Source organism: Cladophialophora bantiana (assembly GCF_000835475.1).
Source record: "Cladophialophora bantiana CBS 173.52 unplaced genomic scaffold supercont1.8, whole genome shotgun sequence".
In the NCBI taxonomy this organism is placed as follows: domain Eukaryota; kingdom Fungi; phylum Ascomycota; class Eurotiomycetes; order Chaetothyriales; family Herpotrichiellaceae; genus Cladophialophora; species Cladophialophora bantiana.
Genome location: NW_015971582.1, coordinates 171,087 through 187,731, shown reverse-complemented (window position 1 = coordinate 187,731; position 16,645 = coordinate 171,087). Strand labels below are relative to the sequence as shown.

General features: G+C 53.2%; 6 protein-coding genes across 6 annotated transcripts; 2 read left to right on the top strand and 4 right to left on the bottom strand.

The window, feature by feature from the left end:
• Positions 1-1,515: 1,515 nt before the first annotated feature.
• Z519_05720 (uncharacterized protein) lies at positions 1,516-3,727 on the top strand (the record flags this gene model as incomplete). The annotated part of the gene is made up of 3 exons (XM_016763460.1): positions 1,516-1,871; positions 2,014-2,747; positions 2,799-3,727. 3 exons carry the CDS (start codon positions 1,516-1,518, stop codon positions 3,725-3,727), a joined length of 2,019 nt encoding a protein of 672 aa, XP_016619784.1.
• Positions 3,728-4,295: 568 nt separating this feature from the next.
• Z519_05719 (uncharacterized protein) lies at positions 4,296-5,476 on the bottom strand (the record flags this gene model as incomplete). Its single annotated transcript, XM_016763459.1, has 2 exons — positions 4,296-4,868; positions 5,150-5,476. 2 exons carry the CDS (start codon positions 5,474-5,476, stop codon positions 4,296-4,298), a joined length of 900 nt encoding a protein of 299 aa, XP_016619783.1.
• Positions 5,477-6,560: 1,084 nt separating this feature from the next.
• Positions 6,561-7,101, bottom strand: Z519_05718 (translation initiation factor SUI1; the record flags this gene model as incomplete). Its single annotated transcript, XM_016763458.1, has 4 exons — positions 6,561-6,575; positions 6,630-6,760; positions 6,824-6,991; positions 7,026-7,101. The coding sequence occupies 4 exons, from the start codon at positions 7,099-7,101 to the stop codon at positions 6,561-6,563; spliced, it is 390 nt and encodes a 129-aa protein (XP_016619782.1).
• Positions 7,102-8,244: 1,143 nt separating this feature from the next.
• On the bottom strand, positions 8,245-8,718 carry Z519_05717 (uncharacterized protein; the record flags this gene model as incomplete). The annotated part of the gene is made up of 3 exons (XM_016763457.1): positions 8,245-8,415; positions 8,538-8,617; positions 8,682-8,718. 3 exons carry the CDS (start codon positions 8,716-8,718, stop codon positions 8,245-8,247), a joined length of 288 nt encoding a protein of 95 aa, XP_016619781.1.
• A 382-nt stretch (positions 8,719-9,100) lies between these two features.
• On the top strand, positions 9,101-10,193 carry Z519_05716 (uncharacterized protein; the record flags this gene model as incomplete). The annotated part of the gene is made up of 2 exons (XM_016763456.1): positions 9,101-9,495; positions 9,557-10,193. 2 exons carry the CDS (start codon positions 9,101-9,103, stop codon positions 10,191-10,193), a joined length of 1,032 nt encoding a protein of 343 aa, XP_016619780.1.
• Positions 10,194-12,078: 1,885 nt separating this feature from the next.
• Positions 12,079-14,100, bottom strand: Z519_05715 (uncharacterized protein; the record flags this gene model as incomplete). Its single annotated transcript, XM_016763455.1, has 1 exon — positions 12,079-14,100. One exon carries the CDS (start codon positions 14,098-14,100, stop codon positions 12,079-12,081), a length of 2,022 nt encoding a protein of 673 aa, XP_016619779.1.
• Between the last annotated feature and the right edge of the window lie 2,545 nt (positions 14,101-16,645).

Below are 16,645 nucleotides of genomic sequence, written 5' to 3'. Positions count from 1 at the left end.
AAAGTCCGGCATTTTTGGATCATAGTGCTAAGAATTAGATTGTGTGGTATTCGGGAATTTGCCGGCATCGTACAGTTCTTCGATCTCCTTGTCTGTGTTGCCGTGATAGGATTGCCACGTTCCCGAAATCTCAAAAAGGCACAACCTAGCGCGTACAGTTCGATATGTGCGCTCGGCTCTAAGGACTTGCTCGCAGAGAGGTGAAATCCCTCGTGAATGCTCTGGTTCGTCATCTACTGAAGAGCCAGCAAAATCACACAGCTGAAGGTCGTCCTGCTTGTCGAGCAGAAGATTATGGGTTCCGATGTCGATGGGGAAAACTCTCTCGTCATGGATTTATTGGATCGCCTCAGTGACCCGCTTGGACCGTTTCAAGATTTGCTGTGTGGTTGAAAGCTCATTCTTCTGTTGTGGTTCAATAAGGCGCGCACGTATGGGGTCCTCGGCACTCTTGAGGACGAATCCTTTGTCGTCAATGGAGATACACTTGACAATTCGACGGTGGTTCATTAGGGATGGCGCGTTTGATTACAGTGCGGTCGTCCGGGGGAAGCACAGCGCCTGAGACGCCATGCGCATTCATCCGGATATTCCAAATCCGACCTTTCAGCTTCTCTCCCCAGTCAGCCACTTTGAGTCAAGCTTGTATGCATAGCCCATAGAAAGAATAACACGAGAGAGACGATAGATGTCCGACTTTGCAACTGGGAAGGTTGCCGCTCTCCATGGGCGAGTCAAAATGCTTCGAGAAAAGGGTCAAGAGAAAGATACAAGGTACGAGTACAAAGCTGTCATACCAGGACTAAAACGAACTTGAACGAATCACATAAGGTTCTTTAGTGCCCTGGCATCCTTGGCGGGAGTTACGCTAGCCTTGGCTAGCTGCTTAACAAGTATTAACAGGCATATACCTACCTAGGTAGGTAGGCCGAGAACCTCCTGTAGAGTGCTCTGGGCCTACTGAAACTGAATACGTAGAGTAATATACAACCAAAAGCTCTGTTTAAGAAGCCTACTGGTATTCACATCGAATGGCCGAGACGTTGTTATGCATTGGGTACCAACGGTCTTCGCATCAACCACATCACCGCCTGGCCGCCATATTCAATGTTCAGTGTTATCGGGGTTGGAGAAATGTGGAAAATGCGGGGTTCCAAGATCGCCAGAAAAAGTGCTTGCGGACACTGAACTGAAGAGGCGGTGATCAGCATCATCTTTGCCGCCGCCACTACTGTCGTCGCCGTCGTCGTCGAATCCCCATTCTCACTCACCCTCTCACTCTCTCTCGTCGCTTCAGGAAACTCAATGACATCGACGAGGTTATCCTTGTCTGTTGCTCCAGGAGTGAGCTGACTTCTTGTTGCATCTTTCCTTTGGCCTGCGCGTTCCTTTTCGGTGACACCTCTCGCATTGGATTGTCTTCCCTCCTGTGCCCTAGAGCGTTCTCGCTACATGCCGTTGATACTTCACCCCTATCAAATCGCAACCATACGCTAGACTGCCCGCAACGACAGCATGGCGACTCATACCGAAGTTATCACGCCCTCGTCCTCCCGCACAACCCCGGCCCAAGTGCGCCGCCGTTCCTCCTCTCACTCGATCCAAAAGAAGCCCTGGCAGCATGCCCATCGATCGTCCTTTCACTCGACCCAGTCCCGACCGGACCCTGAAGAGATTCAACGCCTTTCAGAGCACATTTCGAGACAAACCACTCGGTCTTCGCACCGTCGCGACCCAAAATGGTACAAGATTCGTTGGTTCAGGGGCATGATTGACGACGTCCAGAGACGGGCGCCGTACTACTGGAGTGATTGGAAGGATGCTTGGGATTATAGAGTCATCCCTGCCACCGTATACATGTACTTTGCCAAGTACGAGCAATCCATATACAATCTATCGTCTGCACGGAATTTACACTTCTTCTCTTTCATTGAAGTCTCCCATTTCCAACCCTCTTCCCCGTCGATATCCTCGCACGCTGATGTCGTATGCGGGCGCTGACTGCTGTTCTAGCATCCTGCCGGCATTGGCATTCTCCCTCGACATGTTCACAAAGACCCACAACTCGTACGGCGTCAACGAAGTCCTGCTGTCGTCGGTCATGGCCTGTGTGGTTTTCTCCCTTTTCGCCGCTCAGCCACTCGTCATCGTGGGTGTCACCGGTCCCATCACCGTCTTCTCTTATACGGTGTACGACATCGTCGTCCCCCATGGCACCAACTTCTTCGCCTTCATGGCCTGGATCGGCATCTGGTCGCTGATTATGCATTGGTTGCTGGCCATCACCAACAGTTGCAATGCATTGACCTACGTTACGCGGTTCAGCTGTGATACCTTTGGGTTCTACGTGGCTTTCATCTATCTGCAAAAGGGTATCCAAGTCCTGACCCGACAGTGGGGGTTGGCCGGTGAAACGAGTGCCTATCTGTCCGTCATGGTTAGTCTGCTCGTCTTGGGGTTTGCATACGGCTGTGGTGTTCTGGGCGAAAGCAACCTGCTGCAACGCCATGTGCGGAAGTTTATCGAGGACTATGGCACGCCGCTGACAATCGTCTTCTTCACTGGGTTCGTCCATATCGGCCATATGAAGAATGTCCATGTCGAGACACTACCGACAAGCAAGTCGTTCCACCCGACTGCTGACCGTGGCTGGTTCGTCCATTTTTGGGATATCAGCGTGGGAGAGGTCTTCTTGGCAATTCCCTTTGCGATCCTGCTGACAATTCTGTTTTGGTTTGATCATAACGGTAGGTACCGCGTATCGGATCTTGGTTGGCATTCATCTGACTCAAAGTTAGTGTCATCTCTCATTGCTCAGGGGACGGAATTTCCTCTCCGTAAACCACCAGGCTTCCACTGGGATATTTTCCTCTTGGGTCTCACCACGGGCCTAGCCGGACTTCTGGGCATCCCTTTCCCAAATGGCCTCATCCCTCAGGCGCCATTTCATACAAACGCCCTTTGCGTTACAAGGCAAGTTGTCGACGAGAAGGCGAGAGGCCATATTGTCCGGGTCACAGATCACGTCGTTGAACAGCGCTTCAGCAACCTCGCACAAGGGCTGTTGTTCCTGGTCACAATGAGCGGTCCACTACTGGTCGTCCTTCATCTCATCCCCCAGGGCGTGCTGGCCGGTTTGTTCTTCGTCATGGGTGTCCAAGCCCTCGTGGGCAACGGCATTACTCAAAAGTTGCTCTTCCTGGCCCGGGACAAAGAGTTGACGGATGCGACGGATCCATTGGCAAGAATTGAGCGTCGTGTCGCCATATGGGCCTTTGTGGCCTGTGAACTAATCGGCTTTGGCGCCACCTTTGCTATATCCCAAACCATCGCCGCGATCGGATTCCCAGTCATCATTCTCCTCCTCATCCCCTTCCGCACCTGGCTCATGCCGAAGTGGTTCCGGGAGGAAGAACTTCGAGCCCTCGACGCGCCAACGGCCGGCGCCTTCGTCATGGAGAGCGTCGGCGGCGCGTACGGGGAAAGCGAAGAGAGCACGCCGGCGACCGGAGGGACACCGCCGGACGAGAACGACGAAATCGCCGTCGTGGACGATACGTTGGAGAGGGGTGAGAGTCACGAACTCCAGAGCGTTCTGCCAAACAAAAGATCTCCGGATAGAAGTAGCATCGCGACGAGGCGGACAGGCAGTCACAGCGACACGCAGCGGCCCGACGTGGACATGAGGAAGAGGAGTCGAAGTTCGCTGAACAGACGGGGAGGATAGGATAGATATTGAGGAAGATGTGTGTGTGTGTGTGTATCCACAGCAGACTAACCATGAAAAGACACACTAGATGGATATATGGTGGATACAGAGACAGACGATGGAGACATGATGGACAGATCTCAGCGGCTGGTTGGAGAATCTATATACAACCGTTGGTGGCGGTGGTGAGGAAGAGGCTTTGGGGAAGCCCTCCCCCGACCTCCCAAGTTCCCTCTTCCAAACAAAGACTTCTATGGATGGTGCCAGCAAAGGAATGTACCTTGGTTGGAAGCGTGGACGTGGAACCGTTGGGGCTCGCATATAGGAAGGATTCTTATTTTCAGAACTTAGTAGCATCAGCCAGCCTTTAGAAAGTTACACGGCGAGACGTATGCGATCGATATGCGACGTGGTTGTTCAAATGAAAGGAAATACAAAGCGGTCCCAGAATATGGGCCATGGACTCCAAACTCAACGTGATTCTTCATCATCGTCACTGCATTTTTGCGCGCTGCCCTCCCAACATCTCGTTGATCCACCCGTGCGATCAACAACAGGTGAAGGAGATCTTTTTTCTTCCTTGCTGTCACAACTCGGCTCCAAACCTGACCACTCCAGAAGCAAACCTGCGCCCTTGCTGAAGCACATCAGACGCCAACGCCTTGCAAATCCCGACCCAATCCCGCAAAGTCCCAGCCCGGCTCACCCTCCCACTCCCGCCACTGCTCCCGACCGTGGCCGTAAACATACCCATCATGCTCATCCCGACAGTGTCGTCAAAGTGTAGAATGCCGACCAGGACGAGCAAGCTGAACAGACTGCACGCGGAGATGACGTAGAGGCACTTGAGGCGCAGGATCTGGCGGCGGCGGCGGTCGTCGCGGTCGTCGTGGTCGGCCGAGAAGATGTCGTGCTGGGTGGAGAAGTAGGCGAGCATGAGGGCGATCGAGATGGCGATCCAGGCCAGCAGACTGCGGCTGAGCCGGAGGAGGTCGGGCTCCGTGGCCCGCGTGGCCCGGAAGACCTGCAGGCACCCGAACGACAGCAGGATCGAGAGACTGCAGAGCCGCACCAGCACCGCCAAGGGACTGTAGTGAAGCAGCCAGCGCGCCATCAGCGACGAGGCGAACATGTGTGCGAGGTAAGCCGCTGCGCCGGCCTGGAGACGAGGCAACAAAAACAGACCGCCCGTTAGCCTTGGGTCGCTTTTCATTTTGTGGAGCGGTTCGACAAAGGGAAGGCGGATATTGGGTTCTTTTGCCTTTTCCCTGAGAGAAGGCAAGGCGAGGCTGGGCCCAAGGTGATACCCGGTTCGAACGTGGGCCGGATCGTGATGTACATCCCTTCCAGGATGCAATGGGAGACGAATGAAAGGCGTGTGTGCACACATAGAACGAGCACTGGGAACAAAAGACGTAAGGACAGCAGAACAATACATACCCAGAGAAAGCTCAAGCATACTTGGGCAACGGCCATGCGTTTGAAGATCGGATTCTCCAGCAGCGGTGCACTGTTTCCAGCACCGGCACCAGCGCCACTAGCAACGCCAATGCCTTCATGGTCATTCGCCGACGACTTGAACAAAGACGATGTGGTGCTCCCCGTCGTTGTGCCGTAGTCCGAGACGAGTCGATAGATACTGAAACAAGTCTGACAAGCCCACCACGCGGCCGAAACGGTGGAGAGAGCCCGACACAGCAAGAGCGGCACGTGCCACCGAGGCTGGACGCCCAGAAGAACGGCTACCCGTGGATAGCGAGCTGACATGGCGACGCTGGCGATGTTGGCGTTCTCGACGACACCGGGCCCGGGGCCAGGCTGGGCCGGTGGTGACCGGGACGGGGCTGGAGCAACAGCAGCATGCCCGATGCCCCCGTTGCGTCGAGCAAAAGCATCGCCATATGATGGTGGGCCCGGATCCCCCGTGTTCGCCAGTTGGAAATGGGTTCTGCAGCGCTATGGCGGCTGCATAGCCTTTGCCAGGATCTTCTGAGGTGGTGCCGCCGTCAAAGCAGGGAAAGTAGTAAGCAATCTCTTCCTCGTCGAGTCCCAGTTCAAACTCCCGGTCTCCGGATGATCAAGGTCGACTCTAGACGTGTGTTAAGGCGAGAAAATAGCCATCCCTTAACGGAGGACGAGAGGAAAAAGCAAAGCGAAAAGAGGCGCGTGACCTTTATATATGCAAACATGATAAGGGCAGCACTCGAACCACAGGAGAATCAAAGGGGTGCTCGCTTCAAACTACCCCAGACTCTTGGCGACAGATCCAGTCCAGCAAGTTCAGCTGGTAACAGTGGTTATTACCTCCGTCTGAACCAGGTGGAAAAGGGTTAGTCCAGGTAGGCATTGGTTGACCCAAAGGAGGCCGTAAGAGGCGTTCCAGTGGCGCAAGAACGACTGGTCAGGTACATGGAATGGAAACTCGACAAGAGCAGAAATGGCTAAAGTAGCTAGGGTTGTTTCCAACGATCCGATCATGATTTCAAAGCTACCATGCATGGGCTGGTGGAATCAACGATAGAAACCAGCCCATCCCCCTTATCTCATGTCCCCAACCGGGTGCTGTTAGCACCTTCGTCACAGCCGTATTGTTGCTGATTCCGGTCCCGTACTGCAACAGTCCGATCCCACCCCATTCCGTCCAAAGGCAAAATATCCATCGTGGGTATATCATCAAACGCGTAACCTTATCGCATCCCAAAAAGTGCTATCGTGACTAGGCCGCTGCATCGACCAGCGAAGACGAACAGGCCAGAAGTAATCGTTCAAGGAAGATGATTCGGGGTCAGTCGACAACTTCTATCTGTCCTCGATGACCGAGCAGGATAGCACAGGATACCGGCTGAAGCGTTTAGAAACCATGGACCTGGCTCCAATTTAGTACGTCGTCATAGCATATGAAGCAGCGGGATCTTCCTACCTTGATAGTCTTTGCGTCGAGTTCGAGGCCGTCCTTGGCGACCAGGAATTCTTGAACATCTTTGCGTTGATCACCCTGAAGCTGAATCACCTCGCCCATCTCGCTGTCCGTGACGATTGTGCCATTGCAAGCTTTATCTCTTGTTAGCTAGTGTTTGGTGGATGGCGGACGGTCTTTTCCCTCTTTCCACATACCGAATTTCTTCTTGATGACCTTGAGGATCTTCTTTTGGTCGAATTTCTTAGGAAGGCCTTGGACCGTGGTCAAAGTCTTACGACCATTGCGCTGCTGGATACGAATGTGGATGTAATTCTGGGATTGCTTCGCTTCCCCAGTGTCGTCGTCGGCCTCCGCGAAGGGGTCTGTGAGGCAAAGCAGTTAAGTCATGAGTCACACAAGGGTGGTATGAGCGCGTTCTCCAAACTGGGGTCGCAGCAAGTGATGGACGGCGCATCTGAAGAGCGGTCGCCATCAGTCACTCTCACAAGCAGTCGCTGTCGAGGTACACGACAGCGAACAGCTGTTTGGTGATGAATATCGGTAGATGTGGCGAGAGGGGTTTGAGGAGAGGGTGAAAGAGGGGTCGGCTTACCAAAGGTTTTGAGGTTTTGGATAGTAGTTGACATAAACTCGTTTGTTTCGAGAAACGGGTTGATTCGAAAAGAGTAGTGTCGGTTGTTGGAGGGTAAAGGCTACTGGATTTCTGACTTGAAAGCGAAAGGGTTTGGTGTTGAGTGGAGAGTCTGGTGATGAGTTGTTGATATGAAGAGAAGAGAGAAAAGGAACGGGGAGCAGGAAAAAGGGCTGATGCAAGAGGCGAACGCAGGGACTGGGCAGGTGAGTGGTGGTAGTAGGCAATAGTGGGGTGGGCGAAGGAGGGAAGGAACCCGAAAGAATCGCCGCACCTATTGTGCCCTGATGCCCCCAATTGCCCCAAGAAGCGCCTGCAAGGAGCCACTGCCACAGGGTGGCACCAACTCGACCCCCTGGGACGCGTGGCAAAAATAATTGGCGGGCTCCAGAGGTTCCAAGTTCTAGGTTCCAGCTTCCAGGCTGCTGCACAGCGCTGGCCCCCAGTGCGTTCTACCAAGTAGTTAAGGTTCGTGTTTGCCCCCCCCCCAGGAACAGTTGGGGAATTAATTACAAGCTATCGGCATGTGAGATATCGCAACGACAATCCCGGCCATTCCTTTGTTTCCATAGACAAAACTTGGACGTGACTCGGCATCCTCTTTGTTGCATCTATGCCACACTCGGCATTGCAGCTCTTTTGGCAGGAGACCCAGGTGAGGTCCAACAGTGACCGGTCCCCAAAATGCTAGAGAAGACAGCGCCGTGCAAAGCCAGCAATTGCTGCATACAAAATTCCCCTGGCATTCTTCGCATAATGAACCTTCGTCCGCCTGGATCTACCAGCTGTCATGTTGAAGCAGCGGGCGGCGGCGGTGCCGCTGGTCCTCTCGCATTCGGCGGTGGCGGTAGAAACAGGGGCATATATGTCTGCGAGGGATGAGTCGCTTCTCAGTACTCTAGGTTTAATATAACACGACATACCACGCCAACAGCAAGCACTTTCAAATATATCAGCCTGAGAGTCATGAATGCGAGGACCGTTCTACCACTTACCAGCCATGCCAAATGACAAGTACCCGGGCGTACCGTTGGGACTCTGCTTCTGGGCTGGTGTCTCGCCCAACCAGTTCAGAAGAGCAGTTAATAGAGCAAACCTGGTCCCGTTAATCCAAAGCGGCGGTCCTCCTTTCACTCCTCTTACCACCCAAGCATCCTGATCGTTGTTAGCGACAACTACTACGACGGAGGAGGTGCCTCTCACCTATTTCTTGTAAACATCTACCTTTTGCGTTAGCATGGCATTTCAAAAGCAACACAGTCGCGTCTCCCACTTACAGCTGCCATGGGCATGGTGCTCGTTAGAGTCGAGCTGAAATCAGCGGGCTTCTCGTCTTTGGGCTCGACATAGGGAATGACTGAATGACCTTCGTCAGCTTCTCTCTGCATGCCTCAAGAGCTGATGAGGCTCCCAATACTGACCGAGATCCGCCCGTCTCATATCTTTCTTAGCAGACATGACTGGCGTCCAGCAGTACCAAAATAATTCCGTTCAGAAATTGGATGGAATGTGAAAATCAGCGTCCAGAGCAAGGACTCGATCGAAGGGGCTTTGTTGGCAAAACTTCGGATCTCGCGACATTCCAGCGGCAAGTGATACGAGGTCACGTGTAGGCTCACCCGATCCCTTGAAATGTGAGCTTAATATCGCTGCCTTTAGGAAGATCAATCGGCTTGCGGCCCCAGAATAGAGCGGCATCACTCCCGTCCGCATTGATACAAAATTTGACGGAATGCGCTTGCGCCCTCTTCTCTGCTCCTTGGTCGAGAGCTTCATTCTAACTTTTGAGACCAAATTCTTTCGGCCAGCAGAGCATCCTTTCTGCGCGATCCTAACCAAGATGGCTCACCCTGTGGCCAGATTCTCAAGCAAGAGTCTCAAGTTATCCTTGGCCCTGACTACCTCTGGTCAAACCTATTCAATCTGCCCTCAATGCGCCCATCGATTACCCTCTGTCTACAACCGTCAATTCACAACCACTCGGCGCAGAAATGCTGGTGCAGGCATCGTTCAGAACATTCCAAACATCGACTCCAAGCTCCCCAAACATGTATCCATGAAGAGTCAGATGAAAAAGGCCAATAGGCAACAGATAGGCACTGATCTAGGAAAGCTGCCTCAGACCTTCATCCTTCCTGCCGCTAAAGACCTACCGGGATGGATGAGTTCCAATTTCTTCAAGAGAACAAGGATTCATTGGCTGCAATTTAAGACCGCTGTCAAAGACTGGTGGAGGTAGGGATACGACTCATTGTTTTCCCCCTCCCAAAACCGCAAGGGCTGACCTGCTTCCCAGCTTAGTGGTCTTTCTTAAATGGGACGTCAAGAGAGACCCTCTCACTGGGAAGAAAATGAGGAGATCAATGGAGCTATCCCAGAGAAATCAGATTGCGCGAGATCTACACAAGGACTTTCACGAGGCTTTAAGTGAAGGAGACCTCAAAAGGCTACAGACAATTTGCTGCGAGGGACTAATGGCACAGGCAAGGTTGCGGGTCGAGCAGCGGAAAGCCTTGCGCCGGAGAAAAGAACCATGGGTGCTGCTGAGCTACTCGGGTATTCGATATCCAGCTTGGCTTGAGAGATGGCCCATCTCCGTGCTTCTACCCGCAGCAAGCACCAGGGTTGTCTCCGACAGGCTTGCCCCATTGCCCTTCGCAGACACCTATCTCCGACAATGCATTGTACGCATCAACAGCGTTCAGAACTACCTGCTCGCCGACAGTGACAAGGATGTCATGCTAAAACACACTGATTACGTGGTGATACAAAAAATGACTGTCAAGGGCGAAGAAGGGCCGTGGAAGATATGGGGCCTCACCGAGCCATCCACCATGAAGGAGGTCGATGGCTTGCTTGCCGGCAAAGGACAGGAAGCGACCACTCTGGCAGAGAGGATACGGGACAAGGTGGCTGGCATTGCAGGCCTCTAGTCGTAGACAACGGATAAGATTGCCTGTCTTGCCACTGCCCAATGGGCTCGTCTATTGATCAACTACGAGCCAAACCCAACACCGGCACCAACCCGAGATGATTCCCAACCACATTTTCTCATACTGCCTTCCTGCGGCATGCCGAGCCAAGTTTGTCACCAGCAGAAAGAAGATCAAAGAGCCCGCAATAATTACGAGGAGCAGATCTGAAACTTGCCTTCTGAACTACTCGCCGAGCACCAGACCCCTTTGAAATCCGTCTCCCTGATCGTACACGGACGGTATTTCGCTTGGAAAACGGCAAGAATTTATCGCCTGACTAACTGGCTGACCTGCCCACAACTGGTTACGCATTACGGAGTGCGGAGTACAGAGCGAGATAGGTCCGAGTCACTAAACAAACTCTGTATGGAGTGTGAGGAAGCACTGGCAGTCATGAAACTACACTACATACACGATACATACCCTGTGATCGACGGTCTTGTTTGGTCATACGGTATGTACATACCTATAGATGACCATACATAGTACGGGTGAGGGGCCGGAGGAGTAGGACAGGAGCTGTTGTGTCGTTGAATCCAATCAATCAATCAATCAATCAATCAATCCGACCAGTCATGCATGGATGTATGTATGTGTGGGATGATGTGCGCTGACCGCATAATACATATGGTATCCTCGCAGCCTCTTTCTGCTTCCTACATATGTACTCTATATATGTATGGAAGCCGCCGTCTCGCTTTGTGGCGCCTTGACGGCTGCTGAGCGGACATGGTCCCGAGAGTCGGCTTTGATTTTGAGCATCATACGTAGGGAGGTAGCATGTGTGGCCTTCCCTGCCTGACGCAAGACCACTGAACAAAAGTATTCAAGACATCGGCTGTGAGTTTGTACAGACGACCTTCCGCATTTTTTTCTCCTTGGCCGAACTTTGTACCCCATGTGACATGTCAAGTTGTATAACCCACCAACTCCGGTTCTGCCCCTCGACCATCGGTTCCAGAGCCATACATATGTATATATAGACATCATCAGAGTGATTTGCAGCTCTGCTATGAGCATGACACGTAACAGGGCATCGCTGTGGTCATCAATGTCATAACGTCGTAAGATGCACCCCAGGAAATCCACCATGCGATCCTGTCCATTCTACTAAACAGCCAATGAAGATCTCCTCGTATCGACTCATATCCTTCTGGGCATCCGTCCCCTTCTCGTTGATGAGGTAATGAATACTGAAAGGAATGACGGCAAGTATCGGGAGCTATCCAGGCGAAAGAGGTTGTGCCCTGGCGTGCGACTATCTCCCTTCTAAGTTGAGCACATGCTTTGGCGGCGACGGACCATCCCTTTCATGATAGAAACCTTCCTTCCTTGTTGCTGCCGTTAGTCGTTCGAAGCATAAAATGAATACAAAAGGTAGCGTCTTGAAAACCGAAGCGAACGTGCTGTAAATGAATCTGGCTCAAATGATCCCCAAGTTTGGCAAATCTGTCAGCACTCATCTCCAGTTTTTGCCGTAGAAATTTCTTCGAGTCCAGCTCAAAGCCGCCTAATGGCACGCTGAATCAGCTTCTACCTCTCCGAACTCGATAGGGAAAGGACTGCAGTCTATAATGGTCAGAATAAACGCATGCGTCGTTTTCCTGCCTTGTTGCTTCCATCTGTGCGCTGATCGAGGACCTCGCGGAGTCTAGGGTCATGTCGATCTTCGTTTGCGTGATGTTGCCGTACGTGACGTTGCAGATTATCTGGCCGAGGATACTTGTGTTGCTGGTCGGGGCAGAAAGGACAAATATATCCAGGAGATGTATGAACCAAGCCATGTCTGTGGGGGTTAACCGTAATCAGTAACACACGGTTCAATTTTCGGATGGGAGTTGTCTCACCTGATCATCTCATTCTTCCTCTTAAAGCCTAGACCACCAGGCCCGCGAGGACAATCCTTGATAGGACAGAAATGAGTCCGCGTGTTAGAATGGACGTTCATATGGCTGTTTAACAAATATTGAGTGTGAAACGGTGCGGCAGTACACCCTTCAAACGTGCATTTGTAGGGGCCAAGTGAAAACCGAGCTAATGCTGCGGCATCGGAGGACGCTTCAGGTTGAGACTTCGATTGAGAGACAGAAGGGCGTTTCGTATGCGGTTTAGATCGATGCTCGGGCTCAGGTTCGGACCCAAGCTCAGACTCCAGCTCGGTGAGTTCTGAGAGTTCGGATTCGGTCTCAGACCCAGCCGCGGATTCGGCTTCGGTTTGGGATTCGGGTCGAGGAGGAAGTTCCAGATCAGGTTGGGACTGAGGCTTCGATCGAGCTGCAGGTTGAGGAGGAGGCTCAAGGGTAGGTTGTGGCTGAGCCTTTGATCGTGCTGAAGGTTGCGGAGCAGGTTCCAGGGCAGGTTGAAGCCGAGCTTTTAATTCTGCTGCAGGTTGAGGAGGCCGGGGTTTCGATCGAGCTGGACGTTGGAGTTGTTGAAGTTTCGATCGAGCTGCAGGTTTCGGTCGAGGTTTTGGTCGCGAGTCAGGTTGGGGCTGAGGTCTGGACCGGACTTCAGCGAATGATCTCAGGTCAGTCTCCTTGGTGAGAACTTGCTGCATCCTGCTCTCCTCCCCCTCGCCGTCCTCTAAATCCTGTTCAGCTAGAGCTGTCAACGACGAGGGACCCGAGGCTGCCGGAGATGGCGTGATGATGGACGAGGCTGGGGTCGAGACGGAGACGGAAGTCGACGAAGTATAGTCCGAAAATGTCGACGTGTTGGAATCGCGAGTCGTTGTCCGCCAGTTACTCTGCAACGGCGGATCCGGAGGTGACATGGCGGAATATGCTGTGTACGAAGCCGGAGACGCATACGATGCAAACTGGCTCGGTGAAGGCCTAGCCACGCCCGGGGATAGGCAGGTAAACCCCCCCATGCTCGAGTCATGGAGATCGCCAATGGCGATCTTCAGGGGCGGTAGCGTCATCCTGTACCCCGGTAGAGCTGCAGGCGAGGAACGTGGAGGGGACCTCTGTTGCATCGCTGGCAAGGTGAAATCTGGATGTCCATCGCGAGGCGATATCGCATACTTTCCCAGAATGGGTGACTTGAGGATTGAGTCGTCAACATGATTGCCATCACGAATGGCTGGAGCAAGATTCAACCGCAAGTTTGAAAACAATGGCCGCGTCCTTGGGGGTGGGATTGTGTCGAACTGCTTTCTCGACAGGTCTGCTGCTTGCCTCGTCGGAACATGGAAAGCTTGAGCCTCTTCGGGCTTGTACATATCATGCGTAGGCTGCGGGGGCGACCGCCCTGGTTCGTCTTCAGCCACAGTGGCTGGACTATCAATCATAGGAAAGTCGTCGTCGTCGTCCCGACCATTAGGATCTGCGTGCAAGGCCGTCCGCGCCACCGGCTTCGTTTTTATGGACACACAGTTTGGTCCATTCCGAATCACCCTTGTCGCCCTTCTGATCTCTCTGCGGCCAGCTTGAACCCCATTATCGTCGCCTTCGCCGTCGTGCTCTTCATCCTGTTCTCCTTCTCCTTCTCCTTCTCCTTCTCCTCCTCCTTCTTCCTCGTCGTCCTCTTCCTCTGCCGCTGATTGACTTCTCGAGTCCAACGGCCGTTTCCGTGCCTGGCTAGCTAGTATGCGTTGATTGGGATCTAAGGAAAGAATCAGTACGCCGTCGGCAAAGGTGCAGTTGGCTCGACTCTTCCGTATTCTAGAATTCCCCTGACGTCGTACCACTTTCGGGTCCTCCACATCCGAGGAGTCAGAAGAAGATGGGTCTTCGACGGGTACAAGGGGTGCAGGGCTGGCTCGGGGACCGTATTCTGGATTTACTGGCTCAAGTGCTGGACTTCGGAGGGGTCCAATGATGTCCCGCTCGAATTGGAAATAAGGATCTTGATCTTGGGACATGAGGAGCCCGACAAATCACATGGCAAACCATCCAACAAAGAGGCTGAGGCGACAGCGCTGAAAAGGACAGAGAGATTGGTGACTTTGAAGACAAAGGTCGTCTGTGATCGATGTCTCTGGATCATAAGCCATGTCAGTGCAAGGAACTTTCAACCTTACCAGTTTGGATACACTCCACCGGAGCGAGTGACATTGAATAATAGAAACTTGTGGACGTGCTATTGCTCCGTGTGCCAATGGACTGCTGGCTGTTCCAGCGCTCTGCAACAGGGACATGGTAGTGGGGAGGAGGGAGAGGAGAGGGGTTCGAAATCAAAAAGTTCCAGACCATGGTCAGGCGGGAAGGGAAAAAGTGGTGTCTTGCGTATTCGGCCAGATAGCGGCTGAAGATGGATGGAAATGCATTGGCCAGCGACGAAAGCAAAATTGGGGGAGGGGTGGTAAGATGCTCGCTCATACCGGGAAGCAAAATTGGTCGTTGCTGGCAAAGGCAAGGTGTGACCTGGTCAGTCGATGGAGGTTGCAAAGTGAGGGGTATAATCGTCACACAAGGGTCGAAATGAGGCTCTTGGAGGCTCTGATGAGAGGAAAGGACTGGCACCGGCAGTGTCGGGGCTGGAGGCACAGAAGTACGGTTCAACGCTCTTTTGTCTCGGATGTTTTGGGTCTGCTCGGAATCGGAGGTGGGAGGGGGAGGTGACGGGATAAGCGTAGACAAAGAGGAGCGGCTTTCGACTTGAAGGTATGAACAGGTGAGAGGACGACGTATGGCCGTCAAGGTTGCGAGGCTGTTGAATGCGGTGCGGAGCCGGAGCGCAGATAGAGAGGTTGGGATGCAAATTGACTCGTCAAAGTCACGTCTCCTCACCTCTCACCTCGCAGCTCGTCTGGCCTCCTTCCCGTCGTTCGTTCCTCAAGGTTTTGATGATGAGAGCAAAACGAATTGCCTGGAGCCTTGGGGAGGCTTAGCGTGGATGCGTAGCCAAGTGACAGCACAGCCCCTCGCAAACGCAACTTCGGGCGGAATACAAGGTTACAGGTTCCGTTGAGGGGAGGAGTAGGAATCGTGGATGGGATCGAGGATACAGGGAGCTCGGGTAGCAAGCGTGGTGCTGGATGGGATTTATCCTTGGCCTTTGTAGGGTCCATCAGGGCCATGGGGTGCTATTTTGCGAAGTCGAAGGTTTGGTGGCTGCTGGCTACTTGCTGCTGGCTACCGAGTACAGGAGAGATGGTTCATGAGCAGAGTGCGTTGTTGTGTAGCTAAATCAAGACTTGCTAGTCTCTGCCTACCTATTGCATTAGGGAGCCATGCACGGTCTGGCATTGCGGCGATTAATTAATGGAATGAAAAGGCCTGGTGGCCCATGGAGGCTCGCGGCACAGAAGCTGAGGCTCCCTCTGAGGAGGCTGGGCTTGGATGGCCTGGATGGGCGATTGCTAATGGGGATCAGTGGGGGACACGAGCCTCACTTATCATAGGCGAGAGACCCCCCCCCCAAGTCACCGACTCAGCGCCCCACACCAGAGAAGGCTGACGCCAATGAGGAGCCGGTCCAGGCACCCCCTTCAAAACCCTTCCATCCGATGGCCACGAGTTGACTCAGACTGCGCCCTGCCGTCATTCGTATGCCATTAGATCCAGTCCAAGGTTCGTTCATTTGACACCTGCGCACGAGCAGCAACTAACTACCCAGACAAGGAACTGCTCGAGCTTCGAGCCTGGGGAGCCGAACACTGCGCATGATCCCACGCACCAAGAAGCAACGATCCTACAATAGCAGGGCGCTGGCACCAGCAGCAACGCAGCAACCCGCTTTCTGCTTGTACCGGGTAGCACTAAAGCCATCATTTATTATTGGTGTCTTTGGCTGCCTCACCTCGCATCTCACAGATTGGGCGTCAAAATCACAATCCCCCAAAACCCAAAGTTGGCAGTGGTGGATTCCAACAGCGTTGCGAGGGAGCGAGGTGTGATGTGTCCTGTCCTACCCATCCTCTCTCTTCTTCCACTCTCCGAGCTCTCTTCCTTTGACTTTCCCACACTCCGTCGAATTCCGGCCTCTGCCTCCAATTCTCAAGTCCACTCAGATCATCAGAGCCTCATTCATGTGATTACATAGTCGACATCCGACCCTTTTTAGCTTCTCTGGACCGCCCCGCACTCGCAAGACAAACAGCTTGTAACCCGTTCACTTCTCCGGTCCTCTCGCTTAAATCTCTTGGGCGGGTAAAAAAGAAGGGAAAAACAAACAACTCGCGTCTTGGTCTAAATATGCAAGACGTACACTTGCCGGTTCGAATCGTTGAGCAGCCAAAGAAATCGAGTCGCGAGCACACTGCAAGTCTTCTTGTTCGCCGATGGCGGTTCCCCTCCAGTGACCAGCCCCAATCCTAATCCTACGCGAAGCCACAAAAATCTCTCACGCCTCCGCCGGCTACGGGTGCGCTAGCTAGGCTCAGAATGTAGCTTCCGGAGACCTACAGGACGTCGGAGAGCTAACAAGTGCTTCCACCGACCCCCTCGCGTGTCCTCTCCTAGTCT